The 20,475-nt window shown below is 42.9% G+C and overlaps 1 protein-coding gene across 1 annotated transcript in view; it reads right to left on the bottom strand.

Annotated features, from left to right (window-relative positions):
• Positions 1-4,374, bottom strand: part of LOC145403728 (progestin and adipoQ receptor family member 4) — a 98,809-nt gene extending 94,435 nt beyond the window's left edge. Inside the window, exon 1 of the mRNA XM_080275408.1 lies at positions 4,032-4,374. Coding sequence (XP_080131534.1) covers positions 4,032-4,374 — 343 coding nt within the window. The remainder of the gene's footprint in view (positions 1-4,031) is intronic.
• Between the last annotated feature and the right edge of the window lie 16,101 nt (positions 4,375-20,475).

Below are 20,475 nucleotides of genomic sequence, written 5' to 3'. Positions count from 1 at the left end.
ATATCCTCTCAAATTCGAACCCTCTCCCCTCAAGCTGAATTATATCACTTAATAAAACACTGATGTTGGCTGGAGTAAAATGAAAGATCCTCGAATTGATGCATTTAAAAATTAGTCTTTTATATATATATATATATATATATATATATATATATATATATATATATATATATATATATATATAGTAATTTTAAGTGACGTTAGCTGAAACAAGACGGAAAACTGTTCTTGGGCTGAAAAGTTATCCATTACACTCAGATAAAGTTGGTACTGTGCGTTAAATTTAGCACAGTTGCCACCAAATGATTATAAACACATTCGAGGCAACTTCTGGAGATGGAGGAGTTAGATACAGCTTTCATTAATCCCTCACTACTAAAGGTTTTTCTCGAATTAAGTCGCCTGGTTATAGCGCAAGAAAAACAAATGCGTCGTCGGGTTGAAGAGAATTAACCATGAATTATAACTCTAAACAATACCCAGATAGTCTTTCAAGTGACAACAACAGAATAAAGCAAGAAACTCCAACGGGTAGGCTACACAACAAAGAAATACCAGATTTTAAGTAGAATGTCCCTGGGGTTGAGTTGCGAGGTCTGAGAAGTAATTTCTAAGCAACTATTTCCTTGGATTTCTTACCGTTATGTATCTCAGCACGTTTATCATACATTCTTTACAGCATAACCGTACATAAAATACATCCTGTCCTGTGTGTGTGTGTGTGTGTGTGTGTGTGTGTGTGTGTGTGTGTGTGTGTGTGCGCGCGCGCTACCGGTCACGTGCATGTAATGTAGGAGTTAAAGGGGGTTTAACAGGAAAGAGAGAGAGAGAGAGAGAGAGAGACGACTGAGACAAAGCCAAGAGTCTTTGTTTTACATTGTCCCCTCCTTTTGTATCAACCTTTAATCTGTTATTCCGGACGAGTTTCTTTTCTGTTGATGATACTACTGTAGACGGTTTTATTCAACATTATAGGGATCACGTATTCTAGGGGTTTGTTATGGCGAGACATACGAGTTATTATCTAACCCAGACGATTTTTAACTTTAGAAAGATATGTTGTATTCAGGAGGTTTACCAAGATTACCGATATATCTAGCTTACTCCAGTTCGAAGTCTATCCAACGCTGAATAAAATCGCCAAACGAATAGAATAAAATGAAAAGCATCCCAGGGCTCAACGAGTGAAGGAAGTAAGAAATCGCAGCTATAAATTACCTGCAAGATTATACCAATGTATCCTACCCATCTTACTTTTCATCTACCGGGTATCAACTGTTATCTGTATTACCGTACTGTTCTGTTATCTGTATTACCGTACTGTTCTCTGTTATCTGTATTACCGTACTGTTCTGTTATCTGTATTACCGTACTGTTCTGTTATCTGTATTACCGTACTGTTCTCGTCTTTATACAGCAACAACAAAAGCTAAATAAGTACCTAACGCCAAGATCGCACGACAACAATTAAATATCTAATACCATTTTCATTTCCTTCCCAATCCTTCTTCCCGCCTAAAACGACAGGATCAACAGCGGAATTAATTTATAGTAACGCTGACATACTGGATCACAAGTTCATTAACAAAAATCCATGCCAGTCGCTGCCAAATCATTCTCTTGGGTTGAAAGGTGTGGAAATGATCTCAAGCGGCAATAATTACATTATTAATAAAAATCTATGAAAATCCACAGCAATATCGATGCCTCTTGGTTGGGCTACAAGGTGTGTACTGTACATTAAAATCGAGATGGTTTACTTCCACCGACTGATTTGTTTAGACAATTCTCTTAAGCAACATAGTGTGATATTGATCTGAATGCATTACACTGTGTACGAGGTGCTTACCCATAACACTGATATGACTGGGCTCGTGATGTATTAGTGAATTAGTTCTCATCTGACAAAGGTCACCAACCCCTTTTCAGCTTCGCTCATGGTCAAGCGCAGTCAGATTGAGAGATAAATCTGATCATTATCACATTACTAAAGCTCACCGAATTCCATGCATTTCAGCACCCACACCTTCGTGTTAGAGTTGTGGGAGTGGTCCAGTTTCGTCAGATGGAAACCTGCTATAGTATAGATTTTTTTTTTTTTTTTATTAATGCTATGACCGACCGTGATATCGTTTGCTTAAATCCTGCGATTCTTTCACAGCTACGTATTTTGTCGAGTACGCCTCACAATATTCGAATGTTACTCCCTATACCGTACTGTATTTGTCTTTAATATTCACATTATAGACAAATACTATACCGTACAAACAAGAAAATATCAAGGTGTAATGTGTGTGTATATGTGTGTTCCGACAGATCTATGCCATGCCAACGAGTATTTGGTAAATGAGGCGAGGTTAGCAGGGAATAATGCGAACGAGGATAAACAGGGAGGAATGATAAAGGATAGCATATATGAACCATTACTGGGTAGATATGTTTATTTATGAAGTGAGGTTGGCTGAGAATGGTGATGAATGGCTGTTGTTGATGTTGATCAACCATTAACAGTCGGCAAGCAACCGACTATGTTGGGTCGTCCCGTGCAGTGAAGTAATATTCCCTTGCAACTGACAGCGCCTTACCACAGCGAGGCGGGGGGAACAGTGTGGGGGTTTGGTTCCTGAATAGACGGCGCACTTGCGTCTCTCCACCCAGTTAAGAGGCACCATAGCAGGCTTCACCCCGCGAATAATATGGTCATCACCCAGCGTTTTACGTGGTTTTCTGAGTTAAAGAAAACCATTAGACTTGTCAGTAAGAGGAGAGCCACCTGAAGTAGGGGGGAAGGGGGGAAAGGCGACGGGAAGGAGAAGGAGAAACAGTAAGAGAGGAGGGCAGACACTGTTATGGAAGAAAACTGGGGAAGGAAGAAGGCAGCACTACATCAAGTGAGTGGATGATATGGTTGCCATCACCTCCCATCAAGTGGTGAATGGTAATACAAATAGATAATATACATGGACCTTAGGATGAGTTGTTTCCCAATACACAGAGTTAATTACATATTCGAGTTATCTCGTTCATTTCTGACTTCAAGGTAGTTGAGGATGGCTGTAAATAGTGATGGAGATGGAAGAAATATCTGAATGAACTCTATGTATGAAGTGTTGTCAGTAAATGGATAAAGAGAAAATAGCTAAGCTAAAATGCAGACGGATGGCTAGTTTGCTTAACAGACAATACTATTAGCACAAATATCCTGGATGAACTAATTGGAGTCTGGTAATATGCACCGCACCAACCGGCTGGCACACAACTGTATCATGCATGACAAGCTCTACTACACGTGTCCATACATACAGTAGATCAACAAAATAATTTGGGCAGACAGGAAATATCAGCAGATACAGATAATACTGTCACTACCACGTCTAAGTTAGCATAAAGGATAATACTAAGTCACTACCACGTCAAAGTTAGCATTAAGGATAATACTAAATCACTACCACGTCTAAGTTTGCATTAAGGATGATATACTCAAATACCACAAAATGATACGACCGTACGAAGTATGAACATAACACCTTAAATGTGAGTTTTCATATTACGGCCTAACATTCCATTTTATTTGTTAGTTTTAATACCGACAGTGTTTGCATCAATGAAACAGGATACGGAGGTATAACTACCATAACAGGTCTCTATGGAAAAGGTATTATAATTATGATGTCTCCAAGCCACAGCGCAGAATACGAATACGACCTTAAGACATTATTTTCATCACGTACAACCAGGATGAACTTTGGGATTAGACTTTTGACGATATGAATACACGTAGAATGACATACATATATGAACTGATACTATTTTGGTACCATACACTTTGATTTAGGCGCATGACAAAGAATTACTACACTTATTTTATTTTCAGCCCATAACTGTTTTGGACATGAACCTCTGTCTCATATTACCGACTTGTAACGATGTTTAAACGAAAACGGAACTGCGACAAGTCACTGAATACGTCAAAACAATCGGGGTGGATTATGTGTTGCATCTGAAAATTTGCTTTACTCGTTTATTCTTACCGTGAGTGATGATATTGATGGTCTCATTGTGGAAGTAAAAAAGACTCATAAGACATCCCCACACCGACAGCAGGGGCCGATATCCCGTCTCAATGTAGGGATTGAATTGCAGGTGCTTGGGAATATCCTTCCGATTGAGGAGCGCCTTCTTGGACCACAGGTGAAATGAACACTGATTCGATCCCCTCTGAGCGGCATTGGTCTCTCTCTCGTCCATTGGTGAGCTGATGGCGCCATTCTGCACTGACGTACATTTTTCTGCTGCAGTTCTTTGTTTTATGGTCACTCCTGGGTTATCGGCAACCCCGCTGCTCCCCAGGTTGCTTACATCTCCCCCGGACATTGTTTCGAACCCACTCTCACCTATTTCAAACACTCAAAACGTAACGGTCAACAACGGCCAGCCTAACGGTTTCCCCAGATTATCACAGGCTGTCCATGGATAGCGAGTTTTATCCCGGAGCCACCCGTATAAAACTGACAGCAGCACTGTGCGCTTATGCCGGGGAGGGGATGGTGCTGGTGTAGCGAGTGAGGGACACTCTACTGCGGAGGTGGTGGTGGTAGTGGTAGGGGGAGAAGGATTGGGAGCAAGGAAGGGAGGGGGGGAGAGACAAGTGAGCGGTGGGTTGCGTAGCGTGGCATCTCTCCACAACACACCTCGCTCTTCCTACTTTTATTTCTTTACTCTTTACCTTCCTAAAGCTATGTATAATGTTAGAATAAGCGTATTTGTAGAGAAGCTCGCACTATACTGAGCTATTCTCATTTCTTTCATGTATACCTCGATCGGTGTTCGTCTGCTAGACCCGGCACCCTAAACGACTATCCGTCTGAAAATGATAATAAACCTCCTACTTCTTCCTTAACCCCTATAACCAAACCCAAACAATGAGCAAGTGAATAATGAACGCTTAGTTGCTTATATAAATACACATAAAACGCGAGATGATCAAGAGAAGTGCTAGGAGCTCCTCTTGACGATATTTGGCAACACATGAAGTCAGCTGTTGGATCGATGTTTGAGGAGGAGTGCGCATGACGTCACGCAGCTGTTACGTCACGGAACACTTGAATGTGTCTCCCCGCGTGTGAGTGTTTGTGTGTGCGTCTGTACGTAGCAGTCCCGCTCTGCGAAGCCCGCTTGTTTTGAATGCTGTCCAGTGTGGAGTTGGTAATTGTTTTGTGCGAAAGATGTGTATGTTCTCTGTTTGGCGCTGGAGAGGGACGCCTTCCTGCGGTCGTGCCGATGTAGCCGGACGGAGGGCCTGCCCTGATGCACAAACATCCCTTGGCCTCCCCCCTTACTCCAAGGAGAAGGGACTTGAGTGTTTGTTTCCTATGATCCACTGGGTTCCCGTCCACATGAGTCTGGAGACATTTTATTTGGTTACTATTGTCAGACGGCTTTTTGGCGTTTTGGTAGCACATTTTTTTCAGGTCGTAGTTGGATGGTCTGGAGCTGAATTCTTGCACCGAAGAGATTATTGAAAGAAGATAATTTTCCTCTGGTTCCTGTTCACCCAGCAGTACAGTTGTGGAACTGGATGTAACTTCTATAAATGTCGTACTCTCGGGGAAGGCTGAAACAGCAAGTATTGACTGTATACCATCGTGTAGTCGATAGTTTTATATTAGGTTTATATTTTAAGTGGTTTGGAGATTTCGTAACACCTCTTCCTAAGCGATTATGCTGCACATTACATCTCAGTATCCTCTTATATGTTGCAAATACGAACTGTCAGTACTGAAAAACATAATATAAAAGAGAATGTCAAGGACAAGACGTACACGTTACTTTGGAACTCTCCTCCACAGATTAGTTCCCCCCCCCAACTTCAGCCTACAGCATTTCAAGTCCAACTGTGTGTGTGTGTGTGTGGGTGTGGGTGTGGGTGTGGGTGGGTGGGTGTTTAATGAAAGGAGGACACCTATAATCTGGTGTATGGATTTCTTTTTATTAAATTTGTTTTCCCTTCTGTTCATCATCTAGCACAAAAACAATAAATCACCAATACAAGGATGCTACGAAGTCAACAGTACCACATGGAATACGCGTCGCAGCCCTAAGCATCCTTCAGGTAAGGGACGGTTCTCGTAGTGAGCAAGAGAATAACGACAATCTCCATCATCCCTCTCACTACAGTACCATTTTATTAATGTATTCTGGGCTTTATTCGTGCTGCATGTAGGAGGCATCGTAGCACATTTTCCACAGCGACTGATTTTGCATATTACACCTTAACATTCATTGGTATAATACGTGTATAATTTGAATTAACATCGACACAGTTTGAAGTAAAAAGCAAAACAAAAGGATATTTAGGTGTAATAAGCAGACTAATTCGGTGAGGAAAGGGTGTTACAAAATATCCAGTCACTTAAAATACGACTAACTAACGCCAGCTGGCTTATTTATTACATGACGAGTGTTTGGTAGAGAAAGGCTTGGCAGCGCTCCCTGGCCCCCTTATGGTGACGTCACAGAGATATTTTTATTCATGCTATCGCCAAAGTATGTCATTCTGCCTAAGAGAGATTATTAGGATTACCGGGATTACCTACAGATATAGCCCCGTTGAAAAAAAAAAAAAATCGTCTGTATGTAAGGATGAAGAAGTGGGTGAGAGTGAGGGGGTGTGGTGAGGGTGTGTAGAGGTAAAAGTGTAGTGAGGGTGAAGGTGTGGTGAAGATGTGTGGGAGTGAGCCTGGTGAGGGTGTGTTGAAGGTGTGGTGAGGGTTGGTATGGTGAGGGTGTCATGATGGATGTGGGTGTCATGGAGTGTGAAGGTGTATAGGGTGTGGTGAGAAGAGTGAGGATGCAATGAAGGTAGGGTGAATGTGATGAGGGTGAGTGTGGTGATGGTCAGGGTGAGGGTGTGTTGAAAGTGAGGGCGTGTGAAGATAATGTTGTAAGACTTAGGAGTCAATAGCAGCATCAGCAAATTTGCCGACGATACAAAAATAGGGCGTATCATTAACTCGACTGACGATTGCCATAACTTACAAAAAGACCTCGATACATTGTCCAAATGGTCTAAAACTTGGCAAATGGAATTTAACGTTGAAAAATGTAAAATACTTAACGTAGGCAAGACCATTGGAGATACTAAATACAGCTTACATAACAAAGAAATTAGCAAATCGGAATGCGAGAGAGATCTAGGAGTTATGATTAGTAACGACCTCAAACCAAGGCAACAGTGTATTAATGCGAGAAATAAAGCAAATAGGGTCCTAGGATTTATTTCGAGAAGCGTGAGCGATAGATCATCTAAAGTAATACTGAAACTTTATCTAGCATTAGTAAGGTCACATTTAGACTACGCAGTACAATTTTGGTGTCCTTACTATAGAATGGATATTAATTCGTTAGAAAATGTACAGAGAAGAATGACAAAAATGATACATGACGTCCGGAACCTGTCATATGATGACAGACTGAAAAGACTAAGTTTGCATTCGCTAGAGAGGCGTAGAGTAAGGGGAGACTTAATTGAGGTGTTTAAGTGGATGAAGGGTATAAATAAGGGAGATATTAGCAAGGTACTTAAAGTAAGCATACAGGATAGAACTAGAAATAACGGTTTCAAACTAGAAAAATTCCGTTTCAGTAAGGAAATCGGTAGAAATTGGATTGGTAATAGAGTAGTAGACGAATGGAATTAGCTACCTAGTAAAGTAGTTGCTGCCTCTTCCATTGAGAGTTTCAAGCATAGGCTAGATAAGCATATAACTAATAAGGGGTGGATATAGAAAAAAGAAAATCTTATAACCAATACTAATTCATAATTTTTCCTTTTCAGGTTACACTATGATAATCTCTATTCTCCTTTCACACTCTCCTGTAAAATATCCACGCCAGTTTTTCTATACTGAGTGGTGTTCTTTCTGACTTTTTCCTGCCGGCTTCGGCTGGAGGATTTGGAGGGCGGGGGAGAGCCTTCTTCTTTGCTATCCTTGTCTCATTCTAGTAGTTCAGTTACTCTTCTAGAAGCTGCCTAGCATGGGCCAACCGGCCTACTGCAGTTATCCTCTCTTCTTACGTTCTTATGAAAGTGTGTGAGTGTGCTGAGGATGAGGATGTGGTGAGAGTGTGGTGAGGAAAAGTATGTGGTAGGTAAGAGTAAGGGTATAGTGAGGTATGTGAGGATGTGGTGAGGGTGACGGTATAATGAGGTATGTGAGGGTGTGGGTATAGTGAGATGTGTGAGGGTGTGGGTATAGTGAGGTGTGTGAGGGTGTGGGTATAGTGAGGTGTGTGAGGGTGTGGTGAGGGTGATGGTGTGGTAAGGGTGAGGGTTAGGGTAAGGGCGAGGGTGAGGAGAGGTTGTGGTGAGGGAGTGCGAATGTGGTGAAGGTGTGTGAGGGTTTGGAGAGGATGAGAGCGTAGTGAGGTTGTATGAGGGTGTGGTGAGTGTGAGGGTGTGATGACGGCTTGGTGAGTGTGTGGTGATGGTGTGGTTGGGGTGTGATGATGCTGAGGGTGTGGTAAGTGTGTGAGGGTATGGTGAGACTGTGAGGTTGTAGTGAGGGTGTGTTGAGTATGTGAGGATGTGGTGAGAGTATGTGAGGGTGTGGTGAGAGTATGCGAGGGTGTGATGAGAGTATGTGACGATGTGGTGAAAGTATGAGGGTGTGACGAGAGTACGTGAGGGTGTGGTGAGAGTATGTGAGGGTGTGGTGAGAGTATGTGAGGGTGTGATGGGAGTGTGTGAGGGTGTGGTGGGAGTATGCGAAGTTGTGGTGAGAGTATGTAAGGATGTGGTGATGGTGTGTGAGTGTGTGGTGAGTGTGTGAGTATGTGGTGAGTGTGTGAGGGTGTGGTGAGTGTGTGAAGGTGTGGTGAGAGTATGTGAGGGTGTGGTGAAGGTGTAGTGAGTATGGTGAGATTGTGTGAGGGTGTGGTGACTGAGGGGGAGGGTATGATGAGGATGTGGTGAGGGAGTGCTGAGAGTGAGGGTGTGGTGTGTGGTGAGGGTGCAGTGAGGATATGTGGTGGTGAGGGTGAGTGAGGTGAGAGTGAATGTGAGGCGAGTGTGAAGGTCTTATGAGGATGAGGTATGGTGAAGGTGTGGTGAGTACGAGGGTGTGTGTGAAGGTGTGGTGAGTGTTTGGGTGTGGGAAGGATGAGGATTTACTGAAGGTGAGGATGTGGTGGGGGCTAAGGTGAAGTTGTGGTGAGGGTGTGTTGAGTGTGAAAGTGTGGTGAGGAAGGGGGTGTAATGGGTGTGATGAGGGTGAGGGTATGGTGAGGGTGAAGGTGAGGGAAGGACGTGGTGAGTGTGAGGGTATGGTGAAAGTGTTGTGAGAGTGAGGGTGTGGTTACGGTGAGAGTAAGGGTGTGGCTAGGGTGAGGGCGTGGTGAGGGTAAGGGTGTGGTGAGGGTGAAGGGTGACTGACCATTTTTGATTAATGTCTTCCTGACCTAGAGAGAGAGAGAGAGGGGGGAGGGGGGATGGAGGTAATGAGGAACGAGATCAAAAATAAGTATCAGAGGGAGACGGTGAAAAGTAAAGACTGAGAACATACAGCAGGAAGTAACACAAGGACCCCCAGTGCAGCAGCCGGTCCCTCAACTTGGTCCAAGGGTCGAATATTTTGAACTGGCACGTAACCTTGACCCTCGACCGATTGCTCTCATAATCGGAAAAAAAAAATCATCTTTGCCTGGACCATAACTAAAGGACAAAGTACAATCTAAATTGGATACAAACTTTAACCTATTGGCACAAGGGTCGAACCTTGGCCTTCCCCAATGAGCTTTACATCTGACTGACTTCTAAACATTGATTCCCTTCGTTTTTGGCTTATCTTTAAATCTTCCCTAAAGTTTGGTCTAAATTGGCCAAAAACTGTTTCAATGCGACCCTGCCAGGTCGATTTGATTTCGACCTGTTCATTTGACGTTTGACCTTTTATTTAGAGAAAACAGGTCAGTCCCTTGGTTGACCTTCAACTTCTCCACCAAGTTTGGTTAAAATTAGACAAAACTGTCTGGATTATATTATTCACAAACACATACACACACACACACACACACACACACACACACACACACACACACACGTCGAGGGGAAAAAAAAAAATGCTCTCGCTTCGTGAGCGCGTGTATAAAGAGAATATACGAGATTTGCTGTTGTTGTTGTTGATCAACCCCAGCCTGTCTGGCCGAGTATGCCTATCAACCACAGGTAATCAATTGCCCAGGGCCGTCCCGTGCAGTGAAGAGATGCTCCCCACGCGATTGACAGCACGTCGCCACAAAGAGGCGCGGGGGAAAGTGTTTAATTCCTGTGCGGATGCCACATTTGCGCCTCTCTAATCAGTTAACAGGAGCACCATAGTAAGCTCCGCTTCACTCTGTGATCTGGTTGTATGGGAACCACCCAGCATTGTAAATGGTTTCCTGGGTTACAGGAAACCATTAGACTTGTCAATCAGAACAGTCACATCAAGAGGAAAGAGTAATAATAAAAAGTGACAGGAAGGAAAAGGAGAAGTAGGAAGAGAGGAGAGGAGTCACGCAAACAGAATGATAAGGCGAAGGAAGGAGTTGGCTGCACTACATCAAGTGGGTGGACGGTGGTCGCCCCCACCTACCACTACGACTATACGAGAGGATTGGTGTTACCTAAATACACGCATCACACAAACCTTACTTTCATTATTAGGTAATATAGCCTTGAGGGAACCTCAGTCCTTGCTTTCTATGGTAGGACAAATCTAAACTAGCGGCTAGGGTGGGGCACGAAGCTCTCTACAGTCTGCCACGTTTTCCATACGCGCTATGCCCTCTCTCTCTCTCTCTCTCTCTCTTTCTCTCTCCTGGGGGAGATGTGCGTCACCCTGGGGAATTTTGTTTCTTTCATGAGTGACTTATAAACTTATGCTTTCATTTCTTTATTTTTTTTTTATTATATCTAATTATATTTAAAAATATTTATTATTGTTTTACATTTGTCGCCAAATGACCTCGTTGGTGCGGCGCCATGATTTGTTTTCATTCAATCACTCTCTCCCTCCTTCCTTCCCTCCCTTCCTCCATCTCTCCCTCAACACTTCCGCTGGCCTCTCTCTCTCTCTCTCTCTCTCTCTCTCTGATGTTTTAGGATACATTTTGGTTATTTTCTTCTACATTATATTGTACATATTGTAAATTTGACTTTATTTCCACACCATCAAGTAGGGAAGGACACAAAGGAATGTTACACGAGGAGGCTGTGGCTGGGTTAGTCTGGGTCAGTGTAAGTGTTGCCGCTCACGAGGATTTAATGTATTATTTTCTCTTTTACTAAGAAATTGGCATATTTTTACTTATATTCCTGCACATTATCTTATAATCATAATTGTGACATTATTACCCAGCCCAGAAATACGGTAAAAGCCAATAAAAGTGACTACATTTTTTTTAACCACTAAAATATTTATGCCACGTTTCTCTATTGCCGTATAAATATTTTATGCATAATAAGTTTACTGTTCTTTCATATATTAAATTACACAAGTTAACATTGTCTTCATTTGTGTTTATCTTATTTGTGATGCCTTTTACATACATAACAGCCGTTTCACATCGCGGGTTTGGGAAACATAGCAACACTGTACAGAGGGTCGCGCCACACCCTAGCCGCCAGTTTAGATTTGTCAGACCATAATTGCTGGAGCTTAACAACAGAGTAACAGCAGATGGCTTTCCCCCACCCTCTAAACCCCAGGGGGGGGAGAGAGAGAGAGAGAGAGAGAGAGAGAGAGAGGAGGATGGGGGGGTGGGGGTACCTTAGCCTCATCCGGGGAGCTAAATATATACTGTACTTGAATTAAGACAGGTTATAAGAGACTTACCTACTTCCCCCCCGTCTCTCCCCTCTCCCTCCTTCCTCTCATACCATTACCCCTGATTCTCCCTCCCTCTCCCTCCTTCTCCTTTACTGCTTTCTCTCTCCCCTTACCTATTCTCCCTGTTTCCCTCCTCCCAGATATCCTCCCCTGCTCCCTCCCTCTCCCTCCCCTTTCCTGTCTCCCCTCCCTTCCTTCTGCCTCATTTCCCTCCCGTCCCCATCTCTCTCTCTCTCTCTCTCTCTCTCTCTCTCTCTCTCTCTCTCTTCTTATTCCTCCGATTCCCTCCCTTCTTCACTCATATTACTGTCCTTTTTAGTAGAACGTTTACCTGTTCGTGATTCAATACAGATGGTTCATCTCAGTGTCAGTACCCGAATTCATCTTCCGTTTGTTAATATTCATCTGACTTTTGCAAGAGAAAATTTAATATTTTTATGGGTACACAAGAACACACCCGACCTACTCATTTCGCAAATCAGATACAGCATACAGAAATTTTCCACAAAGTTTGGATCTATATTTGATTTTACCCTTCTTTCATTTTATTCTTGCAATCTCGGGACGATTTTACTCAGTCCAGGAGGGATTGTTCACACAAGGCGTTACAAAGCCTTTGTTCACTCCGCTACCACTAGTCCAGGAGGGATTGTTCATACAAAGCCTTTGTTCACTCCGCTGCCACTTTCTTGCAAATCGGTAAAACGCCTTTGTCGGCGGGGTACAAGCGAGGCCATTTAAATCCGAAAGCATTGAAATGTCGCCTTACACCCCGAGGATGCCTAGAGAATATTGACAGCTATCTACCTACCAAGGTTCATGCTTTTACGACAAACTGTCTGGCCTTAGTCCTCTTTTGGAGATTTTCGAAATGCTGCACTTGGGGCGTTTACGTGCACAGCCTGCGTGTGATGAAACCCTACAAAAACATATCTTAAAGAACTGGGCTATTATCTGGACCAAACCACGCAGTGACAGACCCTGTGGTTGCCGAGATATGAGCTTTTCAAAAGCGTTACAGTCGGGCCGGGTCTCTCATATGACGAGAGACTCGCGAGGGCTTCGACCTCGCTCGTAAAAAAAAAAAATAATAATAATAATAATAATAATAATGATGATAATAATAATAATAATAAAAAAAAAAATGACCATCTCTGCCTTGAATGATGAGTTGTAATAAGAGACTAACACTAAAATATGATGCTGGTTATAAAAGAACTATGGAAAGGCTGTGAAGCCGGAGCAATGTCTTTTTCTGCCAGTCAGCAAGCGATACGTGAAATAATTTGCAAAAGGACGAGAATACTCTGGCAAGCCCTCTTAACCTGGAGAGATTAGAAACTACGTTCAGATTTATGCTAGACCCTTCGATGTGCAGAGAGAGAGAGAGAGAGAGAAAGAAGGGGAGAGGGGGTTATGGCAACTTTCTCTGTACTACTAAAGAAAATCGTCTGGTGCCTGGTTAAGTTTCATTCCCCTGCGTACTAATAACAGAAACAGGGTTAAATTTTATATATATACATACTACTGATGACGCGCAAAAATTAACGGGACTAACAGCCTTTCCATAGAAGAAAAGTCTGCAAATACAATTATATTTTCCATTCCGTTATTGACCCCACAATGACCAATTCTGACCAAGAAATAAAAAAGAAATTTTCCATATTTTAGAGTGTCTGAATTCCCGACAATTTCGCGCAGTCGAGTCGCTCGCGATCTCCAAAAATTTTTGTTTTTCATTTTTCTGACATGCCCGGGACTTACCTCGACCTAAAGCAAAAGAATTAGGAAAATATCTATCACCGTTCTCATGAGAGAAATGAACAAACGTACAGACACACACACACAGCTTGACTTTACACACACACACACACACACACACACACACACACACACACAGTGAACTAACATTGGAATTGAGTACGCTTAGGAAGAAAGTGAGTGAAATGGCAAGTACAGTAGTCAATCACGAGAGTGTTATGGAAGAGTTCAAAAATAACAGAGACAATTAGGCAAGCAAGCAGTCTTATGGACCAGAGCAGTGATATTGAGGAGAAGATAACACAGGTGAATGAAGCTGTGCAAAGCTACAAAAATGATGTAGAAACCACGTATGCTGAAATGGTGAAAGTAAAGAAAGACTTAGGAACAAGGGTGGAGGAAAAAGGCATTAAAAAGGAAGTGAAAAGAATAATCCAAAACAATCCAAAGTTAGTCAGAGATTCAGTAGAAATAAATAAATCAATAGTAATCACTGGTATAGAAGAGGAAGAAGTTAAAAACAAGATCACTAGAGACAAAAAGGAGATGGCAAATGTAATGAGCTTACTGAAAGAAGTATCAGAGGAAATCTGTAGTAAAGACATAGAGGAACACAAAAGGTTAGGGAAATACGAGAAAAGCAAGACAAGACCTCTAAAGGTGACTTTCCAGAGTGTAAACACTGTGGAAGAGATACTAAAAAATGCAAAGAATCTTATGGAAAAAGAGGAGTTCAAAAATGTATGGATAAAAAGATGCCTAACACAAGAGGAACTGGAATTACTGAAAGAGAAAACGGAGGAAGCAAAAACAAAAAATGAGGGAAGATCAGAAGAGGAGAAGAATTTTTTTTACAAAGTAATAGGACTGCAGGTACGAAAGTGGTACACAAACAGGATGGAAGAAAAAGGAGGAAGGTAGTAGAACCATGTCATGACAACTATATAAACAAGATGATAAAGTTGATGTACTCAAATGTGGATGGAATGGTATTTAAATTACTAGAGATGAATGATTATGTCAGAGAAAATGAACCACAAATAATATGCCTAACTGAGACAAAATTAACACCAAGGATATCCAATGACATACTAAACTTAGAGGAATACAATATATGGAGAAGAGACAGAAATTTAAAAAAAGGAGGAGGAATTATAATATTAACTAAGAAAAATCTAAAAGTCAAGGAAATAAACCTAGATATACCATCACAAGTAGAACTGATTGCAGTAGAGATCAACACATCTGAAGGTATAGTAATTGTAGCCAATTTGTACATGCCACCCAGATCAAACACATGGGAAAGAGACGAATATGAGGACCTGGCAGAGAGTACAATTCAGAGTATAAGATCATTGCTACATAAAATGGAAGAGAAATCGGAAAGAATTATACTAACCGGGGACTTCAATACAAATATAAATTGGAATACTCTAGATATAAATAGCCAAGAAAGCTGTTGGGACCAAAAGCTCCTGGATCTCGTACAAGAGTTTTTCTTAACGCAATATGTGAGGGAAACCACCAGAAAAAGAGGACTTCATGTACCTTCAGTGTTAGATCTAATATTTACTAGGCAAGAAAATGACATTGACAGTTTAATATATCACCCTCCACTCGGCAAAAGCGATCATGCAGTACTAAATTATAACTTCAGGATAGCATATGACATAGTAAACAGCAATGACAGTTACAAAAAGAGCCTAAACTATAAAAAGGGAAATTATCAAGACCTAAAGAAGTATTTCTTAGAAGTTGATTGGGAAAATGAGCTTAGAGGACAAGATTTGAATGCTGTATATAAAAAAATTTGTGAATTTTATGAAATAGGAGTCCAGAAGTACATCCCACAGCACAAAGAAGCAGATAAGAAAATACAGAAATGGTTCAATACAGAATGTAAAAAATCAAAAGAAAGAAGAGATTTGTTGTGGAATCGATACAGAAGACACAATAGTGAAAGGGCGTATAATAATTACAAACAGGCAAGAAACGACTATACAAGAATAAGGAGGGAAGCCCAAAAACAGTTTGAGGAGGATATAATAAATAAAAGTAGTGATCAACCAAAGCTGTTTTACAGCTATATCAGAAGCAAAACCAAAGTAAAAGATATAATATAATCAATTACAGATGAGGGAATCACTTATACACAAGAGAAAGATATTCGTGAAGCACTAAATAAGAATTTCCAATTAGTTTTTACAGAAGAAAAAAAAATTTACAGGGACTATGTGGAACACGCATGTCCAAATATACAAATAGCAGAAAAAGTAATACAGGAGGAGTTAAGTAGATTAGACAGAGGAAAAGCAAGTGGTCCTGATGAAATTTCATGCTGGGTATTACGAGAATGTGCAAAGGAGTTAAGTAAACCATTATTTTTAATTTTCAAGAAATCCTTGAGTCAAGGGAAACTACCTGATATTTGGAAAAAAGCAAATATAGTCCCCTTATTCAAGAAAGGAAATAGACAAAATCCTCTCAACCACCGACCAGTATCACTGACCAGTGTTGTAAGCAAGGTATTAGAAAAACTTATAAGAAAAGCTTGGGTAAATCATCTAGAAGAACACAGTATGATAACAGAAAGACAGTTTGGTTTCAGAAAAGGAAAATCATGTGTTACTAATCTGTTGAGCTACTATGACAGAGTAACAAACACAATACAGGAAAGGGCAGGATGGGTGGACAGTATCTATTTAGATTTCAAGAAAGCTTTTGACACAGTACCACACCAAAAACTTTTATGGAAACTGTACCATCAAGGAGGAATTCGAGGCAAACTGTTTTGTTGGATGCAAGACTTTCTCATAAAAAGAGAAATGAGGACAGTACTAAGAGGAAACTACTCATCATGGAAAGAAGTGACTAGTGGAGTACCACAGGGTTCGGTGCTGGCACCAATCATGTTTTTAGTGTACATAAATGATATAAACAGTAACACTGGAAATGAGAGCTATCTGAATATGTTTGCAGATGATGCAAAAATACAAAGGAGAATTACTAGCACAGGCTCTTGTAGGGAGCTACAAGAAGAATTAAATAAACTTCATGAATGGAGTAGTACATGGCAAATGGAATTCAATGTGGACAAGTGTCATGTAATCAAGTGTGGTAAAAGTGGAAAAAGACCTGATTGGGATTATAAGTCAGGAAATAAAACCCTATACACATCAGAAAGAGAGAAAGACCTAGGTGTGATTATCAATAACAGACTATCTCCGGCTGACCACATCAGCGAGAAGGTACGGAACATGTATACACTGCTTGCAAATATGAGAATAGCATTCACATACATAAATGAAGACATGCTAAGAAGGATAATAACATCATTCATTTGACCAACCCTGGAATATGCATCAGTAGTCTGGAGTCCTCATCTCAAAAAGCATATAGACAAGATTGAAAAAGTTCAAAGGGCCGCTACAAGATGGATACCAAGCTTAAGGGATGTAAGCTACGAAGAAAGACTAAATAAACTGAATCTACCAACACTACAGGAGAGAATGAAAAGAGGTGACATGATAATGCTATATAAGTGCATATCAGGAAAGGAGAAAATAGACATAAATGATTACTTAACATATGGAGAAGCATCAGCAAGAGGACACTGCAAAAAACTGCATAAGAAGAGAGGTGATAAGGACGTAAGGAAATTCAGTTTCCCAAACAGAGCAATTGATCAATGGAATGCACTACCGAATGAAATAGTGTGTGCCAAAACAATTCACAAATTTAAGGATATGTACGATAAATATGGTTTAAGACACGGGACAGTACGAGCTTGACTCATTCCTGTAAAGATACAATTAGGTAAGAACAATTAGGTAAGAACACACACACACACTCATATATATATATATATATATATATATATATATATATATATATATATATATATATTATGGAAATGCCGGCTTGGTGAGCCAGACATTACCACCCTAGGAGGAGGGTACAGGGAGGTAACCCCACCCCACAAGGAGATGATGGGGAGGCTCTTTTCACCTGCTGAGCCTTCCGAGCGTAAGCGACATATCTCTCCTGTGACCCGACGCCCCTCTTCCCCGCAACCAGATCATCCGGCAGTGTACAGTAAAAGTACTGTACACTACACTTCAGCAGAGGGAACACTCGCCAGAATCCGGGTGGGATTTGTATTAACAAGCTTCCAAGGAGACCCTCGGATGCTGAATCCCCTGGATTGGCCTCCTCTTTGAAAGAGGACTCAGGAGGAGCCTCAATGGCTGCTATCCCCACCAAGGTGCAGCGGACGTGCCGCCACCATCCACCAAAGCTGTCTCCAGGGCAGGAGCTCCAGACCCAAAGGCAGGAGAGCAGTCTCCGTTGGCACTGTGGCAGTAGCTGGACGTATCCATCGGGTGGCTTCTCCCTGCCTCCAAAATAAGGGCTGGAGAGCAATCTCTGTTGGTGTTGTGGCAATAGCCGGGCATGTCCATTGGTTACCTTCTCCCTGCCCTTGAAACAATGGTCGGAGAGCAGTCTCCATTGGCACTGTGGCAATAGCCTGGTGTATCCATCTGGCACCTTTTCCCTGTCATCAGTGTCTGTAGCAGCAGGCAGGTCGGTTCCAGGCCGCTCTCCCCCTGCCCATAACTGGGCTCCTGCAGAAGGCGGCACCTCCTGCCCCGACCACCACCTCGGTGGCGAAGTGAGGTGCCCCTCATCCTACCCCTCGGTATGCGAGGGCGACTTTTGCTCCTTTTCAGGGGAACCTCCAGAGACCAGAGTGGGTGAGACATCCCCGAGGGCCAGCATCCTGTCGGTGCAGCCCCAGGTGTTGTCAGACTCCCACAGGACGAGAGGCTGCATGTTGCCCCTGACGGCCTCCTCCTGACGGTGAGACTGCAACCCCCAGAGATGGCAGGCCTCCCCTGGTGTCTGTCGCAGCAGCCGAGCCTCCCCAGACGTCGGCGGCCGCAGCCCCTCCCTGACGGCTGCCCCCAAGGGGCATGATAGCTGTGTGTCCAGGGCGCCCCCCCCTCCGAGCCCAACCCCAGCCCCGGGCCTCCCCAGGTCCTCCCCCAGAACCCTGACAACAATGAAGGGCCAACACTGAGCTGTGCACTTGTCGGCCCTCTTCGGCCCCAGCCCAGAGAGCCCGGCCCCCTGTTGGGCCGTAATGGCTAGGGAGCTGCCCCACACACCATCGGCCCATTCTTCCCGGACTCTTGGCAACCCGATGGACCACCTGCCTCTATACTACTCACTGGGTGGCCCTCCTCCTACACCAGATCGCCACTTGGAACTCCTGTCGTAGTGGGCCCTGTCCTCCCCTCCATCAGAACTGTGAGTAATAGATCCTTCCTTTATATTCCCCCAGTGTGACCACCCCCACCCCACAGTGGACCCTCCCCATGACCCCTCCCCAAAGAACGTGTAATTCTTTCCCAGTGTGCTCACTCTCCCCTTGTGAATTCTAGTGTACCATATTACTCAATGTGTTGTTACACGGTGTGCCCAACATACCCGCACGGGTCAGTTCCCCCCCCCCTACCATTACCAATATAGTGTCACCTTCCCCACAGAACAACAGACGTCATGTGTAACCCGCACCCGTGGACTTCCACTAACTCCCCTCCCTCTCTCCATTCCCACGAGAGTACACCCACCCAAGTCTCACTAACCCACCCCCCCAGGACTGCCAGTGTGAGACCACACACACACACACACACACACACACACACACACACATATATATATATATATATATATATATTCCCTTATATGTGACGCGGTATTGACTAAGTTACCTAGGGCTTCGCCTATGTGATGTGAACATCTTGTATTAGCTAGGCTTTTGTTTCTGTGACGTGGACACCTAGGCTTAAGGTTGAGTAAATATATATATTGTCATCTCTATTGTGCTGGAGACACTGAGCTCTGTTGTGTACGTATGGTCACGTCATGTGCCTGAACATTTCTGTGGAATACTTATTGTGATACTGTGGGGACATATTGTAAAATTATTCAGGTGCGATCCCGTATTAGACGAGCTAAACTAGGAATTGAGAGTGAACCTTGCAATTCCTGTATTGTACCATTGTATCCATCTGGCTTTGATCACGGAATAGTGTGTGTACGCATTGTTAATTATATCAGTGTACTGTCTGACCCAAGGTGTTTGTGTTTTTCCCTTCCTGGTTGACCCTGACCCGGTCTGGAACAAAGAACTCCACACGGCACCGTACCTAGGACCGAGAAGTTGGAACCTAGAATACGCTGCATAACAATTATGCTAGAAAGAAGGACCAAAGGCCACGAGTCCGCAATAACTGTACCTTCCAAGAGAAAAACAAAATACAAGAGAGGGCCAAATTCAAGATCCGATCATTTTGAGATGCCTGGACACACTGCATTTGAAAGACTGGAGATCATAGGATGTAGGAAATACAGACAGAGGGAGCAGTTCCAGAGATGACCTGTTGCATAAATGAAGGACTGGGAGTAACGGTTAACTCTTGCATTAAAGAGTTGGACAGAAAAGGGATGAGAGTTTGCTGTTAGACGGGTGCTACGTGCCCGTCATAGAGGTGGAGGAATGCAAGCAGACAGTTCAGAGGAGCAATGACCATTGAAGTAGCGATAGAAAAGAGATAAAGATGCAACAGTGCGGCGAAGAGACGGAAGTTGAAGGGGGCCAGTAAGAGGAGGAGAGTTAATGAGACAAAAAGCCTTTGACTCCACCCTATTGAGAAGAGCTGTATGTGGGGAGCCTCCCCACACACGAGAGTTGTACTTACACAGAGGCGGATAGAACCCGTGTATAGAGTCAACAATTGTGCAGGGGTAAAGAAGGAACGGAGTCACCTTAGCACACCTA

Source organism: Coenobita brevimanus, chromosome 61 (genome assembly GCF_032717465.1).
Source record: "Coenobita brevimanus isolate Jiangsu-jjx chromosome 61, ASM3271746v2, whole genome shotgun sequence".
In the NCBI taxonomy this organism is placed as follows: Eukaryota; Metazoa; Arthropoda; class Malacostraca; order Decapoda; family Coenobitidae; genus Coenobita; species Coenobita brevimanus.
Note: the sequence above shows the minus strand (reverse complement) of the source record. Positions and strands in the feature narration are given on the sequence as shown.